The sequence below is a fragment of the Triturus cristatus genome, chromosome 9, assembly GCF_964204655.1.
Source record: "Triturus cristatus chromosome 9, aTriCri1.1, whole genome shotgun sequence".
Taxonomy (NCBI): Eukaryota; Metazoa; Chordata; class Amphibia; order Caudata; family Salamandridae; genus Triturus; species Triturus cristatus.
This window is the reverse complement of record NC_140592.1, coordinates 1284400278-1284417009: the sequence shown is the minus strand read 5'-3', so window position 1 is coordinate 1284417009 and position 16732 is coordinate 1284400278. Positions and strand designations below refer to the sequence as shown.

At 52.5% G+C, this 16732-nt stretch overlaps 1 protein-coding gene across 1 annotated transcript in view; it reads right to left on the bottom strand.

Moving 5' to 3' along the window:
* Window positions 1–16732, bottom strand: part of TTC6 (tetratricopeptide repeat domain 6) — a 1112931-nt gene that overhangs the window by 421010 nt on the left and 675189 nt on the right. Inside the window, exon 24 of the mRNA XM_085627931.1 lies at window positions 7128–7262. Within this exon, the coding sequence (XP_085484057.1) occupies window positions 7128–7262 (135 nt within the window). The remainder of the gene's footprint in view (window positions 1–7127; window positions 7263–16732) is intronic.

Here is a 16732-nt window from a genome sequence, read left to right as displayed (position 1 = left end):
TTTCAGGGAAGATGGCGGTGTCGAAGGAGGTGTTGATGATGTCTCGCAGGTGGGGTGCGATGACAGCGTCGGCCTTGTTGAAGACGTGGTGAGGGCAGGGGTCGGTCGGTGATCCGGAGTGGATGGAGTTCATCGTGCGGATGGTGTCTTCGGTGCTGATCGGGGTCCAGGCGTGGAGGGTGGTGGTGGGGGGGGGTGGCTGGTCGGTCGTGGTGTGCGTTGGTTGGTTGTTGAAACTGCTGTGTATGTCCGTGATCTTGTTGTGGAAGTATGAGGCGAGGGAGTTGCAGAGGTCTTGCGATGGGGTGATGTCGTTGTTTCCTGCGCTGGGGTTGGAAAGCTCTTTCACGATGATGAAGAGTTCCTTGCAGTTGTGTGCGTTGTTGTCCAACCGGTCCTTGAATGCTGTTTTCTTGGCGGTGCGGATCAGCTGGTGGTGTTTCCGGGTGGCAAGTTTGTAGGAGGTCCTGTTGTCCGGTGTCGGTTCCCTTTTCCAGACTTTCTTGAGGGCTCGGCAGTTCTTCTTGGAGCTCTTGAGTTCGTCGGTGAACCATGGGGCCTTCTTGCTGCCGGGTCTGCTAGGCGGGGTCCTCAGTGGGGCGAGTTCGTCCGCGCAGTTGCTGATCCACTTCGTGAGGTTGTCGGCGGCCTGGCTGGGGTTCGCTGAGCTGGCAGGAGGGTGTTGGCTCAGGGAGGTGGCGAGCTGGTCTGCTGTGATCTTGTTCCAGCTTCTGCGGGCGGTCTGTTGCTGGTGTTGGTGGGTCGTCGTTCTCTTGAAGGTGAAGTGGACGCAGCTGTGGTCCGTCCATTGAAGCTCTGTGGCGTGGCTGAAGTCGATGTCTGTGCTGGATGAGAAGACGGCGTCGAGTGTGTGTCCGGCGAGGTGGGTGGGGGAGGACACCAGTTGCTTGAGTCCCAGGTTGGCGAGGTTGTCGAGCAGGGTGCTGGTGTTGTGGTCGTTGTTGTTCTCCAGATGGAAGTTGAGGTCTCCCAGGAGGATGTAGTCAGCGGAGGGGAGGGCATGCGGGCTGACGAAGTCGGCGATGTCCTCGCTGAATTGCGTGCGTGGTCCAGGGGGTCGGTAGATCAGGGTGCCTCTGAGGGTGGTGTTCGGGTTGGTGTGGATCTGGAAATGCAGGTGTTCGGCGCTGGTCAGGGTGTTGTCGGTGCTGGTCGTGAGACGGATGGTGTTCCTGTGGATGATGGCGATGCCTCCTCCCATCTGGTTGGCGTTTCGGTCCCTCTGGACGATCTTGTAGCCCTCTGGGATAGCGATGGCGATGTCGGGAGCTGAAGAGGCGTTCATCCAGGTCTCCGTGAGGAAGGCAACGTCAGGGGCTGTGGCGTCTAGGAGGTTCCAGAGTTCGATGGCGTGTCTGTGGATGGAGCGGGTGTTGAGCAGGATGCACTTGAGGTGGGTGCTGCTGGAGTTCGACTTGGCGGGTGCTGGTGCGGGGCTGGTCTGGATGCAGGAGAACTTGCAGGCGTGGCAGCTGAAAGGTCCGTGGGTGCGTATTGGAGTGGCTTGGTGGCATTCTGGGAGTCGGCCGGTGTTGAGAGCGATGAGGGTGGCGGCTGAGTACGTCAGGCGGGTAGGTCGAGGCCTTCGAGGTCCAGGGGTCCTGGCGCTGGGCGCGGTCCGGTCGCGGACGGGCGCAGACGGGCTTACCTTTGGCGCGCCTTCGGCGCACAATCGGCGCGCCCGCTGCGCGTGACCGCTGCGCGTTCGCACGGTCGCCATTTAAGGCGAAGTGCGCGGGTGGGCGGAGCAGCTGGGAGGCGGGAGCGGGGAGGGTTACAGAAGGCAAAAAGGGGCGGGACAAGCGGCGGTGGCGGGAAGGGAGGGCGGGGGGCGTCGAGGTAGGCGGACAACAAGGAAGGAGGGCAACACGGAACAAAAATTAAAATACAGTACAAACAGGCAAAAATGAACGCTAAAACAGGGAAAAAAACAAGTTTAGCCCAAACAAGCACAAAGAACCGTCAAAACAAGGAAAACCACTCGCAGCGGCGGCAGCCGGCAAACGAGGCAGCAGCGAGGCAGAGGGCGGCAAGGGGCACACGCAGCAGCTGGTGGCCGTGCGGCGCGGGGGTGTCCCACAAGTGAGGTCATGATACTCATGATACTCATGATGTTTGAGAGGTACAGTTGCCTGCACTTGGTGCGATACTCATGATGTTTGAGTGGTACAGTTGCCTGCACTTGGCGCGATACTCATGATGTTTGAGTGGTACAGTTGCCTGCACTAGGCGCGATACTCATGATGTTTGAGAGGTACAGTTGCCTGCACTAGGTGCGATACTCATGATGTTTGAGAGGTACAGTTGCCTGCACTAGGCGCGATACTCATGATGTTTGAGAGGTAGACTCACCTGCACTTGGCGCGATACTCATGATGTTTGAGCGGTACAGTTGCCTGCACTAGGCGCGATACTCATGATGTTTGAGAGGTAGACTCACCTGCACTTGGCGCGATACTCATGATGTTTGAGAGGTACAGTTGCTTGCACTAGGTGCGATACTCATGATGTTTGAGTGGTACAGTTGCCTGCACTAGGCGCGATACTCATGATGTTTGAGCGGTACAGTTGCTTGCACTAGGCGCGATACTCATGATGTTTGAGTGGTACAGTTGCCTGCACTAGGCGCGATACTCATGATGTTTGAGCGGTACAGTTGCCTGCACTATGCGCAATACTCATGATGTTTGAGAGGTACAGTTGCCTGCACTTGGCGCAATACTCATGATGGTTGAGCGGTACAGTTGCCTGCACTTGGCGCAATACTCATGATGGTTGAGCGGTACAGTTGCCTGCACTTGGCGCAATACTCATGATGGTTGAGCGGTATAGTTGTCTGCACTAGGTGCGATACTCATGATGTTTGAGAGGTACAGTTGCCTGCACTAGGCGCGATACTCAAGATGTTTGAGAGGTACAGTTGCCTGCACTAGGCGCAATACTCATGATGTTTGAGAGGTACAGTTGCCTGCACTAGGTGTGATACTCATGATGTTTGAGCGGTACAGTAGCCTGCACTAGGCGCGATACTCATGATGTTTGAGAGGTACAGTTGCCTGCACTTGGCGCAACACTCATGATGTTTGAGAGGTACAGTTGCCTGCACTAGGTGCGATACTCATGATGTTTGAGCGGTACAGTTGCCTGCACTAGGCGCGATACTCATGATGTTTGAGCGGTACAGTTGCCTGCACTTGGCGCAATACTCATGATGTTTGAGAGGTACAGTTGCCTGCACTTGGCGCGATACTCATGATGTTTGAGCGGTACAGTTGCCTGCACTAGGTGCGATACTCATGATGTTTGAGCGGTACAGTTGCCTGCACTAGGCGCGATACTCATGATGTTTGAGAGGTACAGTTGCCTGCACTAGGCGCGATACTCATGATGTTTGAGCGGTACAGTTGCCTGCACTTGGCGCGATACTCATGATGTTTGAGAGGTACAGTTGCCTGCACTAGGTGCGATACTCATGATGTTTGAGCGGTACAGTTGCCTGCACTTGGCGCGATACTCATGATGTTTGAGAGGTACAGTTGCCTGCACTAGGCGCGATACTCATGATGTTTGAGAGGTACAGTTGCCTGCACTAGGCGCGATACTCATGATGTTTGAGCGGTACAGTTGCCTGCACTTGGCGCAATACTCATGATGTTTGAGAGGTACAGTTGCCTGCACTAGGTGCGATACTCATGATGTTTGAGCGGTACAGTTGCCTGCACTAGGCGCGATACTCATGATGTTTGAGCGGTACAGTTGCCTGCACTTGGCGCAATACTCATGATGTTTGAGAGGTACAGTTGCCTGCACTAGGCGCGATACTCATGATGTTTGAGCGGTACAGTTGCCTGCACTTGGCGCAATACTCATGATGTTTGAGAGGTACAGTTGCCTGCACTTGGCGCGATACTCATGATGTTTGAGCGGTACAGTTGCCTGCACTTGGCGCAATACTCATGATGTTTGAGAGGTACAGTTGCCTGCACTAGGTGCGATACTCATGATGTTTGAGCGGTACAGTTGCCTGCACTAGGCGCGATACTCATGATGTTTGAGCGGTACAGTTGCCTGCACTTGGCGCGATACTCATGATGTTTGAGAGGTACAGTTGCCTGCACTAGGTGCGATACTCATGATGTTTGCGAGGTAGTGTCACCTGCACTAGGCGCGATACTCATGATGATAAGAGGTACAGTTGCCTGCACTTGGCGCGATACTCATGATGTTTGAGCGGTACAGTTGCCTGCACTAGGCGCAATACTCATGATGTTTGCGAGGTACAGTTGCCTGCACTAGGCGCGATACTCATGATGTTTGAGTGGTACAGTTGCCTGCACTAGGCGTGATACTCATGATGTTTGAGAGGTACAGTTGCCTGCACTAGGCGCGATACTCATGATGTTTGAGCGGTACAGTTGCCTGCACTAGGCGCGATACTCATGATGTTTGAGAGGTACAGTTGCCTGCACTAGGCGCGATACTCATGATGTTTGAGAGGTACAGTTGCTTGCACTAGGCGCGATACTCATGATGTTTGAGAGGTACAGTTGCCTGCACTAGGCGCGATACTCATGATGTTTGAGCGGTACAGTTGCCTGCACTAGGCGCAATACTCATGATGTTTGCGAGGTACAGTTGCCTGCACTAGGCGCGATACTCATGATGTTTGAGTGGTACAGTTGCCTGCACTAGGTGCGATACTCATGATGTTTGAGAGGTACAGTTGCCTGCACTAGGCGCGATACTCATGATGTTTGAGAGGTACAGTTGCCTGCACTTGGCGCGATACTCATGATGTTTGAGAGGTACAGTTGCCTGCACTAGGTGCGATACTCATGATGTTTGAGAGGTACAGTTGCCTGCACTAGGCGCGATACTCATGATGTTTGAGCGGTACAGTTGCCTGCACTAGGCGCAATACTCATGATGTTTGAGAGGTACAGTTGCCTGCACTAGGCGCGATACTCATGATGTTTGAGCGGTACAGTTGCCTGCACTAGGCGCGATACTCATGATGTTTGAGCGGTACAGTTGCCTGCACTAGGTGCGATACTCATGATGTTTGAGAGGTACAGTTGCCTGCACTAGGTGCGATACTCATGATGTTTGAGAGGTACAGCTGCCTGCACTAGGTGCGATACTCATGATGTTTGAGAGGTACAGTTGCCTGCACTAGGCGCGATACTCATGATGTTTGAGAGGTACAGTTGCTTGCACTAGGCGCGATACTCATGATGTTTGAGAGGTACAGTTGCCTGCACTAGGCGTGATACTCATGATGTTTGAGAGGTACAGTTGCCTGCACTAGGCGCGATACTCATGATGTTTGAGCGGTACAGCTGCCTGCACTAGGTGCGATACTCATGATGTTTGAGCGGTACAGCTGCCTGCACTAGGCGCGATACTCATGATGTTTGAGAGGTACAGTTGGCTGCACTAGGCGCAATACTCATGATGTTTGAGAGGTACAGTTGTCTGCACTAGGCGCGATACTCATGATGTTTGAGAGGTACAGTTGCTTGCACTAGGTGCGATACTCATGATGTTTGAGCGGTACAGTTGCCTGCACTAGGCGCGATACTCATGATGTTTGAGCGGTACAGTTGCCTGCACTAGGCGCAATACTCATGATGTTTGCGAGGTACAGTTGCCTGCACTAGGCGCGATACTCATGATGTTTGAGTGGTACAGTTGCCTGCACTAGGCGTGATACTCATGATGTTTGAGAGGTACAGTTGCCTGCACTAGGCGCGATACTCATGATGTTTGAGCGGTACAGTTGCCTGCACTAGGCGCGATACTCATGATGTTTGAGAGGTACAGTTGCCTGCACTAGGTGCGATACTCATGATGTTTGAGTGGTACAGTTGCCTGCACTAGGTGTGATACTCGTGATGTTTGAGAGGTACAGTTGCCTGCACTAGGCGCGATACTCAGGATGTTTGAGAGGTACAGTTGCCTGCACTAGGCGCAATACTCATGATGTTTGAGAGGTACAGTTGTCTGCACTAGGCGCGATACTCATGATGTTTGAGAGGTACAGTTGTCTGCACTAGGCGCGATACTCATGATGTTTGAGAGGTACAGTTGCTTGCACTAGGTGCGATACTCATGATGTTTGAGCGGTACAGTTGTCTGCACTAGGTGCGATACTCATGATGTTTGAGAGGTACAGCTGCCTGCACTAGGTGCGATACTCATGATGTTTGAGAGGTACAGTTGCCTGCACTAGGTGCGATACTCATGATGTTTGAGAGGTACAGTTGCCTGCACTAGGCGCAATACTCATGATGTTTGAGAGGTACAGTTGCTTGCACTAGGCGCGATACTCATGATGTTTGAGAGGTACAGTTGCCTGCACTAGGCGCGATACTCATGATGTTTGAGTGGTACAGTTGCCTGCACTAGGTGTGATACTCGTGATGTTTGAGAGGTACAGTTGCCTGCACTAGGCGCGATACTCATGATGTTTGAGAGGTACAGTTGCCTGCACTAGGCGCAATACTCATGATGTTTGAGAGGTACAGTTGTCTGCACTAGGCGCGATACTCATGATGTTTGAGCGGTACAGTTGCCTGCACTAGGCGCGATACTCATGATGTTTGAGCGGTACAGTTGCCTGCACTTGGCGCGATACTCATGATGTTTGAGAGGTACAGTTGCCTGCACTAGGTGCGATACTCATGATGTTTGAGAGATACAGCTGCCTGCACTAGGTGCGATACTCATGACGTTTGAGAGGTACAGTTGCCTGCACTAGGCGCGTTACTCATGATGTTTGAGAGGTACAGTTGCCTGCACTAGGCGCGATACTCATGATGTTTGAGCGGTACAGCTGCCTGCACTAGGTGCGATACTCATGATGTTTGTGTGGTACAGTTGTCTGCACTAGGCGCGATACTCATGATGTTTGAGAGGTACAGTTGCCTGCACTAGGCGCGATACTCATGATGTTTGAGTGGTAGAGTTGCCTGCACTAGGTGTGATACTCATGATGTTTGAGAGGTACAGTTGCCTGCACTAGGCGCGATACTCATGATGTTTGAGAGGTAGGTGTGCATGCACTAAGTAAACATACAAACAGCTCCACATGGAATGTGTCCCACCTTCAGCAGGTTGACCTGGTCCACATAGCAGAGGCCCAGCAGGTAGAAGATCTCGGCTGATTCTCGAGTCAGCTTGGGTCTCGTCTCCGGGGGGTGCACCAGAGACAACGCCCGCTTAAAGCTGTCCACTGCGTCCTGCAATTCAAAGACACAGGATACATTCAACAACCACTACTTGTCCCACGACAGGAATGATGTAAATTAATCATTCGGCCTCCTGAAGGCCAGAACCGCAGCGGCACCAAGACGTGTGGCTCTAACGTACAAGTTACTTACCTTCAGTTATGCTTTTTCTGGTGGATGCAGTATCTGCCTGTGGATTTCTCACCTTGTGAATTACCCCTGCACCAGCATTCCACTGAAACTTTTTATTAGCTTTCCCACGTCGACGAGGATGTCACAATGCCACGGCTCTGCTCGCGACTCCGCATGATGTCACCAGAACCATAAAAAGACATCGTCGGCGTGCGGACGTCAGTTCCACCCATTTTTTCAATGCCTTCGAGGAGAATGGGTGCACCGACAACATAATTGGAGTATACACAGTATACAATATGAACAAGTTACTTACCTTCGGTAATGCATTATCTGGTAGAGACTCTATCTAGCTGCAGATTCCATACCTCATTGGAACTCCTCTGAGGCGGAAAGCCGGAGGTTTTGTAAACTGCTTTGCATTTTTAAAACTGTCACCTTTTGTGTTGTTATTTTAAAAATAAGACGATCTAAGCTCACCTGTTAGAAAGCGCTGCTGTTACGCGCTAAGTCAGACCCTCCAGATTCAGGGGAAAACGCCCTCACCGCCAGCGCGGCAAAGGTGTAGCCACGCCCACTGCGAGGCCACGCCCACCGACCGAGTACATAAACGCTTGGAAGCGCAACGATCACTACTCATTGGAACTCCTCTGAGGCGGAAAGCCGGAGGTTTTGTAAACTGCTTTGCATTTTTAAAACTGTCACCTTTTGTGTTGTTATTTTAAAAATAAGACGATCTAAGCTCACCTGTTAGAAAGCGCTGCTGTTACGCGCTAAGTCAGACCCTCCAGATTCAGGGGAAAACGCCCTCACCGCCAGCGCGGCAAAGGTGTAGCCACGCCCACTGCGAGGCCACGCCCATAACAACTATTACAAATATGCCCACTTCCCTAGCGCAGCGGACGAGCGCAGCGGGAGCGCCGTTTGCGCGCCAAAGGCGCGCCTAGGGCAAGCCCATCTGCGCCCGTCCGCGGCAGACCGGGGCCTGGGGCCATAACCCCTGGTCATAATTACACATATTCCACTTCCTCATTGCTGTCACTTAGGCCCACTGATAGCGCCGGACTCGCCCCACCCGCTTTTGTTCTAAAGCGTGCCGCCACTTACGGCATTTTGAAGCCCGAATTCTCTCTCGGCAAGGCTCCTAAGCCTAGGTCCTATGTACCTCATTTTTCACCCAATGACTCTGAGGCCATTCTCAAATGCCTATATCTAAACACCAGATCCATAGTTAAACACCATTTGGATATCTTTCTCTTGCTCCAGGCTGAACAACCTGATTTTTTGTTTCTCTCTGAGACTTGGCTCACCGAGGGTTCCCTACCCGACATTTTAGCGGCAGTTCCCTCAAACTACTATATTCTACATGTCGATAGACCAGCCGGTAAAAGAGGTGGGGGGGTTGCTGCGATTATTCGCAGCACCCACAAAGTCTCCTCTTTACCATCCTTCGACATATTAGGAACAGACAACCTGATCTTTAAAATGGATACTAATACTGGATCATTACTTCTCATCCTTATATATCGCCCCCCTCAAAATATGCCCTCTTTTGCGGCATCCCTAGCTGAACAACTTGCCCCTCTGATAATCTCCCATAATAAAATCGTGTTGCTGGGAGACTTCAACCTTTGGCTGGACTCTGCCGAGTCTGACTCTCAGGCAGCTACGCTGAAAGAAACCCTCCTCGATATGAACCTTATTCAACATATTCACCTTCCAACTCATGACAAAGGGCATAGCCTAGATCAAATCTGGTCCCAAAACATTTCCTTGGCTATTAAGTCTATCACGCCCTGTATTTGGTCGGATCATTATCTGATCAACTTTACTATGACCACCTGGAAAAGTAGAAATCCCCTGCCCAAGCTAGGAGGAAAAACTAGAAGATGGAAGAATGTTGATGTCCCCGCTTTTATTGGTTCATTAACTTCCTCCCTTCCCCCGCTTGATCAGGACATCGAAAAGATGGAAGAAGCTTTCTCAGGATGGCTACTCCAGGCAGCGGACGCTCACGCCCCCTGTACCTACTTTCCACGCTCCCGCACCAATGACGCCCACAGGTGGTTTACACCCCTTCTGAAAACCCATAAACTTGAAGTCCGTCAATTGGAGCGAAAGTGGCGAATAGCCTATTTAGAACAAGATAGGGCTAACTATTGCAAGGCTCGTAAAAATTACCAAAAGCTTATTTTAAAATACAAAACCGACTATTTTTCGGAAAAAATTCTTAAGGCTCATAATAAATCCAAAGAACTGTTCAACATTGTGGAAGATCTTAGCACCAGTGACAGAACCTCCCTCCCGACAGTTCCCACTCAGGAACTTTGTAACTCATTAAACTCCTTTTTCTTTGACAAAATCTGCACCATTAAACAAAACATTCCTACCACTCAGCCTCCCCTTTTATTTGCAGACACCTTTTATAACCCTGTTACCCTGGACTCCTACCCCCCCATTGAAAGCGCTAACCTATCTAAACTCCTTTCTAAGATCAAATCCGGCTCCCCTGATGACATCTGCCCCCCTTAAATCCTGAAAGAAGTGGGTACCAGCATTCCTGGGAGCCTACTTCCCATGCTGAATGGTTCACTTGCTCAGGGTAAAGTTCCAAACAACTTCAAAAAAGCCCTCCTTATTCCCCTCATAAAAAAGGCAGGAGCCAACCCATTAGACCCACTCAATTACAGGCCTATATCTTTGTTGCCATACTGCGCCAAACTTTTGGAGTCTCATGTCTGTGACAGCATCTCCACATTCCTGGAAAAATCAGAGTATCTTGCACCTAATCAGGCCGGTTTCCGCCCTTGCCATTCTACTGAGGCGGTCATCCTCTCGGTGCAGAATACCCTGAGGCGGAATGCGGATGAAGGGATCCATCAGGCTCTGGTGCTTTTGGACCTCTCTGCTGCTTTCGACACGGTCGACTATACCATCTTGGTCGACCGTGTCGCTGAGCTGGATCCGCTCATTTATCACTGACCGAACTCAATCGGTCAGACTGGGCTCCTTCACGGCTCCCACCATATCTACCATCTGTGGAGTACCTCAAGGCTCCTCGTTGTCTCCCCTGCTTTTTAATTTGTATCTACGCCCTCTTTTGTATTCCCTCAGGCACGCTAAGGTCACCATTTTCAATTACGCCGATGATTTGCAGCTCATCTTTTCTTTGAACACCAAGGACTCTGTGGTAGAATTCCAAAACACCATGTCCCACATTTTGAGCTGGATGAGCTGCAATCACCTGAAACTTAACCCAGGCAAGACCGAACTGGTCTTGCCTGGACAGAGCACCCTCAGTTGGAACCCCAGTTTCTGGCCCTCCTGCATGGCCGCCCCCCCATCCAAATCATCCTCGGTTAAGAGCCTTGGCATTTTCATTAGCGAGGATCTCTCCCTGAAAAAACAAGTTGGAGCTGTTGTTTCCTCCAGTTTTTTTCAGCTGAAGAAAATAAAAAAAATCGCCCGCTTCTTCTCCTTAGCTGCCCTTACTCAGATCGTTATCTCCCTGGTTTTGTCCAGATTGGACTTTTCCAACAGTCTATACCTTGGGCTCCAAGCTGGAGAGCTAAAACGCCTCCAGTTGGTTCAAAACCAGGCAGCCAGACTTCTCTTGAACATCCCTAGGAGGCAACCAGTCAGACCTGGCTTGAAACAGCTGCATTGGCTTCCGGTTGAGCAACGCGTGGCCTTCAAAGCTGGGTGTGTCCTTACATGACATTGGGCCCATTTTCATTAGAGACCTATTTAAAAGATACAGCCCCTCCCGCAACCTCCGCTCTGCTCACAACTCCCTTCTGACTATCCCTCCGTACAAGAAGAAGCGTCTCGGAGGCAGCTGCTTTGACCATCTTGCAGCTGCCCTCTGGAACTCTCTCCCTCTTCATCTGAAACTTAGTGATAACATCCTCAGCTTCAGACACTCTTTGAAGACCTGGCTCTTCTCTCAGGCGCATCACTAAGCTGCCTTATCTCCACCAACCAATGGCCACGCCTGTTCCTCCCTACAGCGCCATGAAGCCCCCGGGCGTACGAGCGCTTAACAAATGTCAAATAACATTAACATTAACATTAACATACCTCTGAACTCCCCAGGCGTCAAGCTGGATCCGGAAACTTTTGCTGAGCAATACCCCTTGCGCGCGACGTCGGGTGGCTCCATGTGATGTTGTCGGCATCAGTTATGACGTCGCGGTGCCTATATAGGCACCACCCAGGCGCTTGGACATCAGTACTTTTAGTTTTTTCCACACCAGAAGCGCAAAGCCACAAAGTAACTGACGTAGTCGTGTGCAAAACTAGGACCCTGAAAGGGGGAAAAAACAAACCTAGTCCTACCACATCAGTCAGCAAGTCTCTACCAGATAATGCGTTACCGGAGGTAAGTAACTTGTTCATCTGAGATTTCTAGCTGCAGATTCCTTACCTTTGAATCAGATACCCGAGCCATACCATCCCGGCGGTAGGTTGCGGACACATGATCTAGACTAAGAAGTCTTGCAAGACTGAATTGGCAAGGTGCCCATCCCTGCGCACTTGACCATCAAGGCAATAATGTTTTGGGAACAGGGGCAATGATGCCCACGTTGCTGCCCGACAGATGTCTTGGAATGGGACACACCGAGCCAAGGCCGTAGTCGCAGCCTTTCACCTGGTGGAAGGGGTCCTTAATCCCTCACGGGGCTGCTTCGTCGCCAAGGCGGAACAGATTTTAATGCAGAGAACAACCCAGCGAGAGATGGACCTTTTCTGCACCGACCTTCCCTTCTTTGCTCCCGTATACCCCACAAATAGTTAGTGTTAGAAATGGGATTTCTGGTTGGCTAGGGCTTGCGCCAAGGCCAGGCAGAAACCACCACTCTAGTCAGGGCAAGGAAGGTACACGCCAAAGATAACCCCTGCTCACCCCCTTGGTAGCTTGGCACGAGCAGTCAGGCTTATCTCTGAGGCAATGTGTAAAGCGTTTGCGCGCGCACCCAGCAACAACACCCAAGGCCCACCACAAAGGAAACTCAACACAAGGTATTATATAAAAATAGCCTTTGTATTATACCAAAACACATTAGATAAAAACACACACTTTACAATGTGCCAACAGGCACGGGCAGAATTTACAAGGGATTATATATACAGGGGACAGGGCCACATGGACCACTGTCAGGAATTAGCACTTTGTAGAAAATAGCACTTCTCCAATAGTAAATGTAGAACATAACACAAAGTAACTGTAGAGCACAACCAGTAACTACTGGCGCAATAATGACCTCAGCGTCATCACACTAGCATCAGGTATAAAACCTATCCTGCATCTATCACAGGGGCATAAATCACATTATGCAATTCTCATTGGTCTAACGCATTAGACCTAACCACCTAAGTATAACTATACTAGGGGCGCACATCGCACAGGGAAGTACATTCTCCCTACCATCAACCTAAACAGGTAAAACAACCTCCTAGGCAGAACTAACCACATTTAGAGGTATAAGACACAGGGTGCGCAAAACATGCTATATACAGTACATTTCCTAGCACCAAAAGCATGAAGACAGGGTGCGCAAAACATACTACACCGTACATTTCCTAGCACCAAAATCACATCAGCATGAATCGCAATAATACCTCAATCACATTAGGGTCCAGGTCGCACCAGAACCTAAACGTAGCAGCTGCCCACTACTTGCTGGGCAGCTGCGGACAAGCACAGGGCCTAAACGCTGCAGCTGGCACTAAGTGCTGCGAAGCTGGGGAAGGCACATAGTAGGCAGGGGCTCTCACTAGCCCCTGAGACAATATCCAACGTTGGAGCCCTCTAGGCTCGACACACACCATGTCCCCAAGTTGGAGCCTCTCCTGGCTCTGAAACAATAACGCCCGTGGGAGCCACGCAGGCTCGAGGAACAATCGTGCCCACATGGGGGCAGGGCGCGCCTAAACGCAACATGCCCACGTTGGAGCCTCATAGGCTCTAAAACCAATTCTTCCCACATCGTTGGAGCCACGCAGGCTCGGAAAAGGGGCATGCCCATATTGAGCGGCCCGCTGCACAAACGGGGCCGCTCTGACCAGGTACCTCTGCCAGGCCACATTGAACACTCGCCCCACTCACCTGGGCACTTCTCTCTTGAGATCTCCTCTCTGCGACGGGACTCTTTCCCATTGAGGAGACTCCGTCCGGTGTTCTGCTGCAGTCCCCGGGGCCCGCAAAGCTCCGGTCTTCTATTTCCCGTGCTGCGGGACCGGCGGCAGTTCTCTCGCGGCGCGGGGCGGCATCCCTTTCACTCTTGGGAGCCCCGCGCTGCATCGGCGGCCTTTGCAGCCTTCCTGGCTCCTCTCTCCCGCTCTGGGAGGCGGGGTGGGCTCCCGTCCTCCCTCGTTGAGTAACCAGCTTCGGAGCTCCCGCGCACAGCTTCCGGTCCTGCCGCGGCCCCGCGGCCCCGCCCCCGTCACAGGCGGACTTGCCTGACTTCCAGGGCGGCCGCGGCGGGACCCAGAGCGGCGATCTCGGAGGCAGTCAAGTCGCGGGGTGGGCACCCGTGCACCAAAAGGCGAGCCATAAGCGGAAATAAGCGGGGTGGGCACCCGCTTTTAAATAAAAGCAGATGGCGGCATATTTAGCGGGGTGGGTACCCGCAAAGACACAAATTAAGGCCGCAATGCGGGGTGGGCACCCGCGCCCAATTACCATAAGCCGACAGGTGGTGGGGTAGGCTCCCACACGGAACAGCTATTACGGGGGAATCCCTACGCTGGGGGTTCCCTCTGGGGGCAAGGACGGCAGCTGAGCGCTGCAGAGCATGCAGGCTCTCCTTCCTGGCAAAAATAGCGATAAAGCGCTCCCAGGGCGCTAGCAGGCTAAAGCACCAAGGGTCCCAAAGAAGAGTCCTTGAGGCATCAAGGGGGCAATGCAGGGCCCAGGGGCCAGCACACAGTGCCCTCCAGCAGGGAGGCAGCCCCCATGGCGGTCCCTCCTGGGCCCCACCAGCAGCAAGCCCCCTCCTGTCAGGATCCAAAGCAGAACAGTTTCTGTGGGGACACAGCCCCATTTTTATACAGTAAAACCCTTTGTTCTTGGTTCAGGGTGAGGGGGAAAACCAGTCGCAGCTGGTTGGGGAGCACCCTTGATGTGCTCAGCCCCTCACTCTATTCACTGGCAGGGCTAGGGTCGTCAGTCGCACCACAGGGGGCGGAGCCAGCATTGTGTGGGGAAAGCCCTGCCCTATTCAGGACCCAGGTGTACTACTCCCACCCATCTAGCTGCTGATCTCCCTATTCACCACCGGGTGACTCCTCCTGACTCTGGGGAATCCCTAGCCTGTCACATGACCTCAACCAGCCAATCGCCAGACAAGGCACACATTTTACACTGCACACCGAAGTGCCCACTTCTAGAAGTGGCACTTCCATACTAGCTACCCGCACGCCGCACGCATCATCGCGCAGCATTCAATCACACGAGTCCGCACATACCAAACTCGACCATGCACACCCCATGCATCAGGAACTACCAGGGACACATACATTCCCCATGCATTCCTATGGGAGGGCAGGCCTATCTCACCACCTGCACTCAGAGGGCGCACGCACTTTACCCTGGGACACAGGAAAAGTGCGCAGAAACCAAAAACCACTATCACCAAGTCACCAGTAAAAGCAAAAAGTTCAGGGGTGAACCGGCCAGAAGGGCCAAGTCCAACACAACCCCCTTCCAGCCAAAACGCAGGGCAGACCAATCACCACCGTGATGGTCTTCCCTGCTTGGGGCGATAGAACACGGACGCAGGCCCGCACTGCAGGGACACTCTCCGGTTCTACGCCATTCTCAATCAACATGGTTCCATCTGAAAAAGAAGAAAAACAACCGAAAAGAACTCAGGCCCAACTAGGCTACCCCACTGGTACTACCTAGTTGTCCACGGCCAGGACCAGGCCCTAGGCCACCCAGATACCACTGGTCCTTGCCAAACCCAGAGTGGGGGGTAGTAACCCCTGGCATACAAGCCATTCTCCACTCTCCCTCTCAGTGTAGTTCCCAACTACCACTGATCCTTCAACCTAGGGTCCGCACCCTCAGGCTGACCAGAGGTCACGGGCAAGAATGCCCCACCCTACCTCTACTTCTGGGGTTCCGCACCCTCCCAGGGAAGCACCCACCAGAACACAACTCTCCCACCAGTTCAGGACCTCTCTCCACCAACTGGTCTACCACCTGGGATCCAAGGGGTCAGAGGTGAGGACTCCCTCCCTCTGCACCCCCTTCCACTGTAGAGCAGGGTCTCTTCACTTAAGATGAGCCCCACCTGCCCTCAGGACTACAGCTGCCCTTACGTCCAGATCCGGAAACACCGACTACTGGCTCCCCAACCGAGGGACGTACCCTTTGGTCAGATGCCTGGCGAACCAGGACTTAACGAGGGTGACACATAACTAATGGGTCGTGTGACAGTCTGCCTGGCGCTGATCTCACTACCTCCTGTCCATCTGACAGTGCGTGCAGACCCCCCAGGACAGAAGTGGTGACACCACGGTCATTCAGTAGCGACTCAGCCCTCCCGGCTGGTCCCTGACCTACTGGTTCCCACTGGGGAATCCCTCCCCCTCTCACCCCTCCCTCTGGACTTCCGCACCCTCCCAACTGGAGCGGTACCGCCAGACACCAGGACTACTGGAGCTCTGATTACAGACGCTCCACGTCCTCTAGACACTGGGAGATCCTCCTCAAATGACCTATTGGTACAGCCTAGGCCCCCGACCTGATGTTCCCTAAAGAAACCATCCAGGCCCTGACACTGGGTTTCGGGCACCTGGAGACGCGCAGTCCCACCAACTCCTTCTCCGCAGAGACAGGACGTGAGCCCCTACACCGAGACCTAGCTGGGCTACTCTGAACCTCTTCCACCACGCTGGGCTGGAAGACACCTCAGCCACTACTTTTGGAATCACTCCCCAATGCAAGCTCCTTATTTCAGTGAACTCACACCCAATCAACCAGCAAGCTCCTTATTTCAGAGAGCTCACACCATTCATCCACACACACACACCCCAGACTGGTAAGACAGTTTCTACCGCCCCTGATTTCTCAACCTGACCACCACGTGACACAGGTACTATTACTCCAGGAACTGGGAATGGGACATTCACATTCATCCAGCGCATTACACATTCATCCCCACCCCTCCCAAGACTTGTAAGACAGTTTCTACCGCCCCCGATTTCTCAACCTGACCACCACGTGGCACAGGTACCACTACCCCGGGAACTGGGAATGGGAATACATACACTGGACACACATCTGCTGCCACCACTGGATCCCACCCTTACTGGTGAATCCAGAAACACACTGCACTTAG